Source organism: Physeter macrocephalus, chromosome 20 (genome assembly GCF_002837175.3).
Source record: "Physeter macrocephalus isolate SW-GA chromosome 20, ASM283717v5, whole genome shotgun sequence".
Lineage (NCBI taxonomy): Eukaryota > Metazoa > Chordata > Mammalia > Artiodactyla > Physeteridae > Physeter > Physeter macrocephalus.
Window position 1 is genome coordinate 78742790 of NC_041233.1, and position 11525 is coordinate 78754314.

Sequence of the window (11525 nt, forward strand, 5' to 3'; positions counted from 1 at the left end):
GTGTTGCCCTCTTAAAATAATAATTACAAACTATACAAGTATTGATGACGACAATATTAGCAGGTGACATTGTCTTGGTTATAGGGCACTAGGCTGATAATCTTTTTATGAATTTACCTTTTTAAAATTTTTATCTATTTATTTTTTATTGAAATACAGCTGATTTATAATGTTATGTTAGTTTCAGGTGTACAGCAGTGATTCAGTTATACATATACATATATATTATTTTTCAGGTTCTTTTCCTTTATAGGTTATTACAAAGTATTGATTCTAGTTCCCTGTGCTGTACAGTAGGTCCTTGTTGGTTCTCTATTTTATATATAGTAGTGTGTACGTGTTAATCCCAAACTCCTAATCTACCCTTCCCGCCTGTCCCCTTTGGTAACCATAAGTTTGTTTTCTACGTCTGTGGGTCTATTTCTGTTTTGCAAATAAGTTCATTTCTCTCATTATTTTTTTAGATTCCACATATAATTGATATCATATGATATCTGTCTTTCTCTGTCTGACCTACTTCACTCCGTATGATCATCTCTAGGTCCATCCATGTTGCTACAAATGGCATTATTTCATTCTTTTTTATGGCCGAGTAATATTCCACTGTATATGTAGACCACATCTTCTTTATCCATTCCTCTGTCGATGGACACTGAGGTTGCTTCCATATCCCGGCTACTGTGAACAGTGCTGCTATGAACATTCACTGCTATGAAGCATGTGTCTTTTCGAATTATGCTTTTCTCTCAATATATGCTCAGGAGTGGGATTGCTGGGTCGTATGGTAGCTCTATTTTTAGTTTTTAAAGGAACCTCCATACTGTCCTCCATAGCGGCTGCACCAATTTACATTCCCACCAACAGTGCAAGAGGGCTCCTTACCAGGCTAATCATCTGACACGAATTTTCCCGGGGTAGCCCTCACGACAGTTGAAAGAGACGCCGTCCAGTGTCCTGCTGTTATGGGAGTGAGGAACCCATCCCCAGCGAGGGCAGGAGGCCAGTGACGTCCCTCGGCTGGTGAATGAGGGGCTGGGAGTTGGCCTCGGTCTGTCAGACTTCATGCAACACCGCTCCCAGTCATGTAGTGTAGAGTGACCTGGGAATTGCTTGCACGTAGCACAGTGCCTGGCACACTGAGGGCATCGACATGATCTAAATGCATAAATGAACACACGATTGCCGAATCGAAGAGCATTCTAGAGGGGACCAGGAGAAGACTGTCAGGGTCAGCAGGACACCTGACATGTCCCAAAGCTCCACAGTGGAAATCCTTCTGGGTCCATAGAGACGCATCGTCCCGATCCTGACCATCTGATCGTGTGGGGAGCTTCGGATAAAAATTCCTAGGCCTCAGCCCTGGAGCTTCTGCTGCAGTATTTTCTTAACAGGGCATCCTCAATAAATTATGGCACATTTGTACAATGGACCCACTCTGCATCAATGAGGAAAATCATCCATGTCTTCTGACATAGAAAAAGACCTCACAGACACAACGTAAAAGAAGCAAGCTACAGAAAGATAATATTATATATAGCATGATCCCATCTATGGTTAAGAGTTAGATAGCTAATAATAGTCATCTAATTAGATACTAAATAGTTATCTAATTTGTACGTCTAAATAGATGTACAAATAAACGTCTATTTTCAGGCAGAGAGAAAGGCCTGGAATGCTATATAGGATGCTGATAACTGTGGTGTCTCTGGAGAAAGTACAAGGCTGGGAGGTGGGGCAGGAGGTGGGGCGGGAGGGGGGGACAGTCAGTCATGAGGGAGCTCAGCTCTCTCTCCTCTGTTTGAATCTTTTTAATGAAAACGTAATTTAATAATATAACTAATAACAAAGAATACAAAAGAAAAGGCAGCTCCAGTGTGATTCTGTGGGTGCGTGAGGTCTGAGAACCGGGGTCTGAGCCCCCCCAGGGCACAGCCCACAGAGCAGAGCGGATGTCCCGTTACTGACCGCATCTGAGGAGACCTGGCTTCCAGCCAGCGAAGCCATGATGTGGGGAACAGCATACTCTGCTCATCGGTCCTCTCAGAGCCTCAGTTTCCTCTTCAGTAAAATGATAATGGTGATACTCTGTCCACGAATGCTGCTTTGAGATCTACATTTTAATTTCAAGTCTCCATAATAGCAGCTCTGGACTTAGGGACCAGGAGGGGAAGATTTGGCTGAATTTTCCACCAAATTGAAAAAGGAATACTTTTGGCATGAGGTATACACAACTTTGCACTTCTGAAACGGCAGGTCTTGAAACCCAGTGGCCCTTTAAAAACCCCAGTTAGAAAGCTGCGCATTGGGTCATTAATGGGATGGTTCCCTTCCTCCTCACTCTTACTTTTTTATTTACAAAGAGGTTGCCTACAGATAATCAAAGTTGGCTAATTGTCATGGAAACAATATAATCATGGGAAAGCAGAGATTTTGCGCCTGGAGTGGGGAGAAATGTATTCTTCCTATTTTGATGGTTTCTCTAAGTTGTTCTATCAATTTGGTTTAATTGTTATAGATCCTCCCAGTGCTAGATACTTTATTATAAACTAATGACATTTTACTTGGATGAACTTGGCAAACTCTGTCAAGTTATTACATTTGGGTTGGGAGGCCAGGTCTCAGAAAGAATGGCAGCCTTTGTGTGTTGGTGAGAATCAGTGGGCGTCTAGAATAGCAACCAGCCAGGCGGGGCAGGGAGAGTTTGCGGGCAGCAGGGCCGCCAAGCCCGCCCGCGATGCAGTGCCAAGAAGGCCGGCTGGTGGCCCTCTGTGGCTTCGCCGGCCCCATGCACCATCGGCCTCCAAGTCTGGATGCTTTTCTCCAGGCTCTGCCACTGTCAAGGCCCTCAGGAGACCTAGCTTCTCTCCTCCTCCTAAAATTATCTGCGCAGGTGCACAGTGACAAACAGCACCCGCCCAGAGCAACGAGGGAAAGTGCAGAAGCTTTCCTGTTACGAGTCTGGGGATGTCTTAGAGACCAATTACAGGACTGACTCAGAATCCAAGACCCACTACTTTCCTAAGGTTTTTCCAAGAACGATATTAGCATTCAGAGGCGCAACTGAACAACTTCACTTCTTTCAGCCAGCTTTTCAAATCCACGGCCAAGAAGACCTCAGAGCTTAAACGTGGACCTAGAAATAGTGGCCCAGCTGGACAGTGCCTGGATCCATCAAGCCATACCTCCTCCCTCCTCCCCCACTTTTTTTGAGCTCACACAATATAACCAAGTACCTTTTAGATCGCATGTGCATCTCCTTCTCTGAAATGTACCTTTCTTTCGGTTTGAACAAGTTATCTGGGAAAAAAAAAAAAGTGGAAAAAAGAGGATTAACTTCAGAAGGTACAGATGTCGCACATTTCTAGAGAAACATCATGGTGGGCTTAGTTCACTCTCTGTTACCCATCCTTATTCTAAGCCCAGTCTGTTACAAACACGGCAGGACTCAGTAGACACACACACCATGCACAGTTGTATTGAAATCAACAAACAGCTATAAATATGGGCAGGAAGTTCAAGGTTAACATCTAATAGACTCTATGGTCAGTGACTCCTTTGCATGCTGCATTTAGCAATAAAGAGTCATAGTTTACTGGGGAGTTGCCACTGTGGCACGAAAATGTGTTTCAGTGTCGCTCTGGGTGCAGCGCCCTGGGTGTGAGGTCACGCCATCCACAGAAAATCTCCACACTAGGTTTTTGGTGCCTCTGAGGACAAGGAAATCTCCCACTATTGCTAGAACACTTTGAGAGCAGGAGCCTCCACTCACAATTGTAGTCTCCATCAGGGATGCTCAGCCTCTGCATCCTTTCTAACGGAGGGATGAGCCCTTCCCAAGGTCAGAAAATGTTATGGACAACATAATAGTCATGTCTGTCTAGTGTCCTTTAAGAAAGTACACGGTGGCTAAAAATGACTATGAGTCTGGAATTTTTTTAATGAAAGTACATATTGCTCATAACAAGGATGCTTACAGATGGCACACTTAAAAATGGTCTGTGTTTTTTCAAAAATGGTGTATACCTTTTTGCGATAACTCTGAAATCCCCCGAGACTCTCAGCCCTATGGGTTAGCCGAGAGGCTGGCACACAAAAACGTTTCATGGGGGTGCTTGTTGCATGGGGATGCATCCGAGCAGCCACCACACATACTGTCTGGAACCCCTGGACGGTAACCAGCTCCCCTGCCTTCATTCAGCATAAGCAGACAGGGGACTCGGCGTCCTTCAATCATGGAGCTGCAGTGGGCTCCCTGTGACCCCCCAGCCAAGACCCCACCATGTTTCTATCAGTCTCCCCCATCCGGGCCTGTCCCCCCATCGCTCAGGACTCCAGTGGAACCACCGAAGATTTCTCAGATTGAGAATATACAGAATTTTCCAGGAATATACAAGAAGGTGGGATAGAGGCATGGATACGAAGACATCTCTCCCCCTCTGGGCAACTACAACACAGCTACCGACTTACAATATGGAAAACAACGCAGTGGCTGAACTTGTATTCTCTCTGGTTATAAACATAAAAGAAAAAGATGGCACCATTATTCAACTTCAAAGACAAGATTCAAAGGAAAAATAGAAGAAAAGAGAAAGAAATCAGAAGAGTTTTCCCAGTGAAGGGAAAACGTCCCCAGTGTTTGGAAAGGCACTGGGCCACACGAACCAGGAGAGTCAGTGTGGCCATGAAGACCGATCTGCAGAGACACCTCCAGCACCCACCCTGCTCACCCTCCAGACAGGGCCCGGCCAGAACCCAGGACCTCAGGAAACTCCCAGCAGCATTCCAAAGAAATGGGCTGTCCCCTTAAGGCAGTCAGGGTCTTGGGCAAAAGCAAATATGTGTCCGCCTCAAGACTCCCACTGAGGCCAGGAGAAGGAGCCTCCTACAGAGACTGAGACTTGGGTCTGCACCAGCATTCCTCAGGAGCCACTCAGGATTAGGGAAAGGCTGATGTGAACAGATGCATGGTACCCCAAGGGAACAGAAATGTTACAAAGTGCACTTATAATATTTCTATAATCTCAGTTCAATTGTATGTGGTCTCCCCTCAGAAGTTAGTTCTGTTTTTGTTTGGGTTCGGTTTGATTTGTTTCTTTTGAGCACCTGATACCACAATGAAGCTTTGGTCTTATTTCCAAGAGGAAACAAAAGCAAATGTGAGCTATCTGGCACCTCCATTGTTTTGTTTTCTGAACTCTTCTCCGCCCGCTGTGCCTCAGCACAAGCTTAAATTCTGGGCCCAGCAGCCCATGTTAGGTGCAAAACAAGCATGTCTGTATCCAAGAGGGCCCACCCCAGCTGGCGGGCTCTACCCCGCACCTCTCTGGTTGCTGTTGATTTTGAGTTTTCATAACAGCACCAGGCCCACGTGATGGATAGTGGGGTTGCTCTCTGGATGGGATGGAAGAGAGGAAGAAAGCGAGGCCCTACTTCCCTGGAGGAAGTTGTTTGAAATAAATCAAGTGTGTCGCTAATGGCTCCCAACCTCACGAGAGTAAAAAGAATCCTATTTGGCACTTTGAGAGGGAAAGTGGCAGGAAGAGGGGAGGGGGCAGGGTGACACCTGAGGGTCAGCATTACTACTTATAATAAACAGCTAGTGTTTATTGGATCGCCATAGATCTTCACACCAACCCTGTGACATACTCATAATTGTTTTGTATTTTAGGGTTGGAAAATCAAAGTTCAAAGGGCCAAGGGTTTCCTGCTCAGGTTTATGCAGTGAATGAGTGAGTGGCAGAGCTGGAGTTCAGTCCAAACCAGTCCAGCCCTGTGTCCACACGCGCCCTCAACCTCAGAACACGGCCACCAACCCGTGGTTGCAGATTTCCTCTTTCGGTCGCCCTGACAAGTGTTGGTCCATTTCCCAGGAGACCAATCCAAAATCCCTTTCTCTTCTTCCTTCTTCCTGCCTCCTTCATTTAATGAACAACTACTATGCCTCCAGGGAATGCCGAGAAGAAAATAAAAATGATAAGATCCTGCCACCATGAGACTTCATTATTGAAGAAGGAGTCAGATAATTAACAAACCAGCTACAAAGTATCAGGTAAGTGCTGTGATGAAAAAGAATCATGGCCACATGGTCAAGGAGGACCGGGGTGGTCAGGAAGGCTCCTCAGGGAGGAGTTATTTAAACCATGACCCAAATGACCACAGGAGCCGGCCGTGGGGGCCAGTAAAGAGTGAGGAAGTTTCGGGGACACAGTACATACAGTGTGAGGGAGGGGGCACGAGGGCACGAGAAGGCAGGCCGGGAGTAGAGGTGAAAGCAAAGACAGCTGTGGTTCTCCACCCAGGTTATACACTTTACCACTGCCTGCAGAGTCTAACCACGATTCCCACACGTGGGCACTGGGACCTGAACCAGAATCTCCGATGATTCTAGTGGGCGCCTTGTAAGAGGGAAGAACGAATCTGACTCCACATCAGCGATGTTTCTTTTACTTTAACCTTTGTATTCCATTGCTTTTGCTCTGAGTTAAGAATGTTGCCTATAGCCTGAAATAGACAGGAGAGCCCATTCTCAAGGCTCTGACCTTTAAGGGTATAATATTTTTCTGCTCATATAGAGATGAAAAGTTGCAGAACAGAGACTAACATCTGTCTTGTTGGAGGTTTACAGGAACATCCTGACCCGACCTAAGCAGACAGCTGCAAGAACAAAGGATTCCAACACCAGGAAATCTGCAACAACCAACCACGCCCCTCCCTCAGGTTGCCTTTAAAAAGGCTTTGCTGAAACCCTTTGGGGAGTTGGGGGTTTTTGAGCATGGGCCACCTGTTCTTGTACTGGCACCTTACCATAAATCTTCACTTTATTGAAAGACCAGCTTGGGTGTAAGGAAAGTTTTAACCCAGGCACAAGGTTAGTTTCAAAGGCTAGGTAATAAATCTATTTTGCTTTATTTTCTCTTTTTGCACAGAAGCTGGTAATCCATCCTTATTCTAAGCCCAGTCTGTTACAAACACGGCAGGACTCAGTAGACACACACACCATGCACAGTTGTATTGAAATCAACAAACAGCTATAAATATGGGCAGGAAGTTCAAGGTTAACATCTAATAGACTCTATGGTCAGTGACTCCTTTGCATGCTGCATTTAGCAATAAAGAGTCATAGTTTACTGGGGAGTTGCCACTGTGGCACGAAAATGTGTTTCAGTGTCGCTCTGGGTGCAGCGCCCTGGGTGTGAGGTCACGCCATCCACAGAAAATCTCCACACTAGGTTTTTGGTGCCTCTGAGGACAAGGAAATCTCCCACTATTGCTAGAACACTTTGAGAGCAGGAGCCTCCACTCACAATTGTAGTCTCCATCAGGGATGCTCAGCCTCTGCATCCTTTCTAACGGAGGGATGAGCCCTTCCCAAGGTCAGAAAATGTTATGGACAACATAATAGTCATGTCTGTCTAGTGTCCTTTAAGAAAGTACACGGTGGCTAAAAATGACTATGAGTCTGGAATTTTTTTAATGAAAGTACATATTGTTCATAACAAGGATGCTTACAGATGGCACACTTAAAAATGGTCTGTGTTTTTTCAAAAATGGTGTATACCTTTTTGCGATAACTCTGAAATCCCCCGAGACTCTCAGCCCTATGGGTTAGCCGAGAGGCTGGCACACAAAAACGTTTCATGGGGGTGCTTGTTGCATGGGGATGCATCCGAGCAGCCACCACACATACTGTCTGGAACCCCTGGACGGTAACCAGCTCCCCTGCCTTCATTCAGCATAAGCAGACAGGGGACTCGGTGTCCTTCAATCATGGAGCTGCAGTGGGCTCCCTGTGACCCCCCCAGCCAAGACCCCACCATGTTTCTATCAGTCTCCCCCATCTGGGCCTGTCCCCCCATCGCTCAGGACTCCAGTGGAACCACCGAAGATTTCTCAGATTGAGAATATACAGAATTTTCCAGGAATATACAAGAAGGTGGGATAGAGGCATGGATACGAAGACATCTCTCCCCCTCTGGGCAACTACAACACAGCTACCGACTTACAATATGGAAAACAACGCAGTGGCTGAACTTGTATTCTCTCTGGTTATAAACATAAAAGAAAAAGATGGCACCATTATTCAACTTCAAAGACAAGATTCAAAGGAAAAATAGAAGAAAAGAGAAAGAAATCAGAAGAGTTTTCCCAGTGAAGGGAAAACGTCCCCAGTGTTTGGAAAGGCACTGGGCCACGCGAACCAGGAGAGTCAGTGTGGCCATGAAGACCGATCTGCAGAGACACCTCCAGCACCCACCCTGCTCACCCTCCAGACAGGGCCCGGCCAGAACCCAGGACCTCAGGAAACTCCCAGCAGCATTCCAAAGAAATGGGCTGTCCCCTTAAGGCAGTCAGGGTCTTGGGCAAAAGCAAATATGTGTCCGCCTCAAGACTCCCACTGAGGCCAGGAGAAGGAGCCTCCTACAGAGACTGAGACTTGGGTCTGCACCAGCATTCCTCAGGAGCCACTCAGGATTAGGGAAAGGCTGATGTGAACAGATGCATGGTACCCCAAGGGAACAGAAATGTTACAAAGTGCACTTATAATATTTCTATAATCTCAGTTCAATTGTATGTGGTCTCCCCTCAGAAGTTAGTTCTGTTTTTGTTTGGGTTCGGTTTGATTTGTTTCTTTTGAGCACCTGATACCACAATGAAGCTTTGGTCTTATTTCCAAGAGGAAACAAAAGCAAATGTGAGCTATCTGGCACCTCCATTGTTTTGTTTTCTGAACTCTTCTCCGCCCGCTGTGCCTCAGCACAAGCTTAAATTCTGGGCCCAGCAGCCCATGTTAGGTGCAAAACAAGCATGTCTGTATCCAAGAGGGCCCACCCCAGCTGGCGGGCTCTACCCCGCACCTCTCTGGTTGCTGTTGATTTTGAGTTTTCATAACAGCACCAGGCCCACGTGATGGATAGTGGGGTTGCTCTCTGGATGGGATGGAAGAGAGGAAGAAAGCGAGGCCCTACTTCCCTGGAGGAAGTTGTTTGAAATAAATCAAGTGTGTCGCTAATGGCTCCCAACCTCACGAGAGTAAAAAGAACCCTATTTGGCACTTTGAGAGGGAAAGTGGCAGGAAGAGGGAAGGGGGCAGGGTGACACCTGAGGGTCAGCATTACTACTTATAATAAACAGCTAGTGTTTATTGGATCGCCATAGATCTTCACACCAACCCTGTGACATACTCATAATTGTTTTGTATTTTAGGGTTGGAAAATCAAAGTTCAAAGGGCCAAGGGTTTCCTGCTCAGGTTTATGCAGTGAATGAGTGAGTGGCAGAGCTGGAGTTCAGTCCAAACCAGTCCAGCCCTGTGTCCACACGCGCCCTCAACCTCAGAACACGGCCACCAACCCGTGGTTGCAGATTTCCTCTTTCGGTCGCCCTGACAAGTGTTGGTCCATTTCCCAGGAGACCAATCCAAAATCCCTTTCTCTTCTTCCTTCTTCCTGCCTCCTTCATTTAATGAACAACTACTATGCCTCCAGGGAATGCCGAGAAGAAAATAAAAATGATAAGATCCTGCCACCATGAGACTTCATTATTGAAGAAGGAGTCAGATAATTAACAAACCAGCTACAAAGTATCAGGTAAGTGCTGTGATGAAAAAGAATCATGGCCACATGGTCAAGGAGGACCGGGGTGGTCAGGAAGGCTCCTCAGGGAGGAGTTATTTAAACCATGACCCAAATGACCACAGGAGCCGGCCGTGGGGGCCAGTAAAGAGTGAGGAAGTTTCGGGGACACAGTACATACAGTGTGAGGGAGGGGGCACGAGGGCACGAGAAGGCAGGCCGGGAGTAGAGGTGAAAGCAAAGACAGCTGTGGTTCTCCACCCAGGTTATACACTTTACCACTGCCTGCAGAGTCTAACCACGATTCCCACACGTGGGCACTGGGACCTGAACCAGAATCTCCGATGATTCTAGTGGGCGCCTTGTAAGAGGGAAGAACGAATCTGACTCCACATCAGCGATGTTTCTTTTACTTTAACCTTTGTATTCCATTGCTTTTGCTCTGAGTTAAGAATGTTGCCTATAGCCTGAAATAGACAGGAGAGCCCATTCTCAAGGCTCTGACCTTTAAGGGTATAATATTTTTCTGCTCATATAGAGATGAAAAGTTGCAGAACAGAGACTAACATCTGTCTTGTTGGAGGTTTACAGGAACATCCTGACCCGACCTAAGCAGACAGCTGCAAGAACAAAGGATTCCAACACCAGGAAATCTGCAACAACCAACCACGCCCCTCCCTCAGGTTGCCTTTAAAAAGGCTTTGCTGAAACCCTTTGGGGAGCCTGGGCTTTTTGGGGGCATGAGCCACCGTCTCCTTGCACAACCCTGCAATAAACCTTTCTCTGCACTAAATCCCTATGTTTCGGTATTGTCTGGCCTAACTGTGGGTCAGGCACACGAACTTGCATTCTGTAACAGCAGGCGATGGGAAGCATTGGTGTTGGGTTTTGCAAGCCTATTAAGGAGATTTGCAAGTCTGTTGAGTTTTCCTCAACAGAGTAAGAGATGGAGAGCCACGTGGGTTTTTATTTTTTTTGAATTTTATTTTACTTATTTTTACTCAGCACATTCTTATTTGTTATCTATTTTGTAAGTATTAGTGTATACATGTCAATCCCAATCTCCCAATTCATCACACCACCCCCACCCCCACTGCCACTTTCCCCCATTGGTGTCCATACGTTTGTTCTCTACATCTGTGTCTCTATTTCTGCCCTGCAAACTGGTTCATCTGTACCATTTTTCTAGGTTCCACATACATGCATTAGTATACGATATTTTTCTCTTTCTGACTTGCTTCACTCTGTATGACACTCTCTAGATCCAGTCACGTCTCTACAAGTGACCCAATTTTGTTCCTTTTTATGGCTGAGTAATATTCCGTTGTATATATGTACCACATCATCTTTATCCATTCGTCTGCCGATGGCCATTTAGGTTGCTTCCATGACGTGGCTATTGTAAATAGTGCTGCAATGAACATTGGGGTGCATGTGTCTTTTTGAATTATGGTTTTCTCTGGGTATATGCCCAGTAGTGGCATTGCTGGGTCGTACGGTAGTTCTATTTTTAGTTTTTTTACGGAACCTTCATACTGTTCTCCATAGTGGCTGTATCAATTTACATTCCCACCAACAGTGCAAGAGGGCTCACTTGTGTCCACACCCTCTCCAGCATTTGGTGTTTGAAAATTTTCTGATGAGGCCCATTCTAACTGGTGTGAGGTGATACCTCCTTGTAGTATTGATTTCCATTTCTCTAACGATTAGTGATGTTGGGCATTCTTTCATGTGTTTGTTGGCAATCTGTATGTCTTCTTTGGAGAAATGTCTATTTAGGTCTTCTGACCATTTTTGGTTTGGGTTGTTTGTTTTTTTGATATTGAGCTGCATGAGCTGCTTGTATATTTTGGAGATTAATCCTTTGTCGGTTGCTTCATTTGCAAATATTTTCTCCCATTCTGAGGATTGTCTTTTCGTCTTGTTTATGGTTTCCTTTGCTGTGCAAAAGCTTT

At 45.9% G+C, this 11525-nt stretch overlaps 1 protein-coding gene across 4 annotated transcripts in view; it reads right to left on the reverse strand.

The window, feature by feature from the left end:
* The window catches only part of LOC102991696 (disintegrin and metalloproteinase domain-containing protein 12), a 698539-nt gene that overhangs the window by 447329 nt on the left and 239685 nt on the right, over positions 1-11525 (reverse strand). For all 4 annotated transcript variants that reach the window (XM_055081255.1, XM_024121217.2, XM_024121215.2 and 1 more), the window contains one exon: positions 3234-3297. In XM_055081255.1, coding sequence (XP_054937230.1) covers positions 3234-3297 — 64 coding nt within the window. The remainder of the gene's footprint in view (positions 1-3233; positions 3298-11525) is intronic.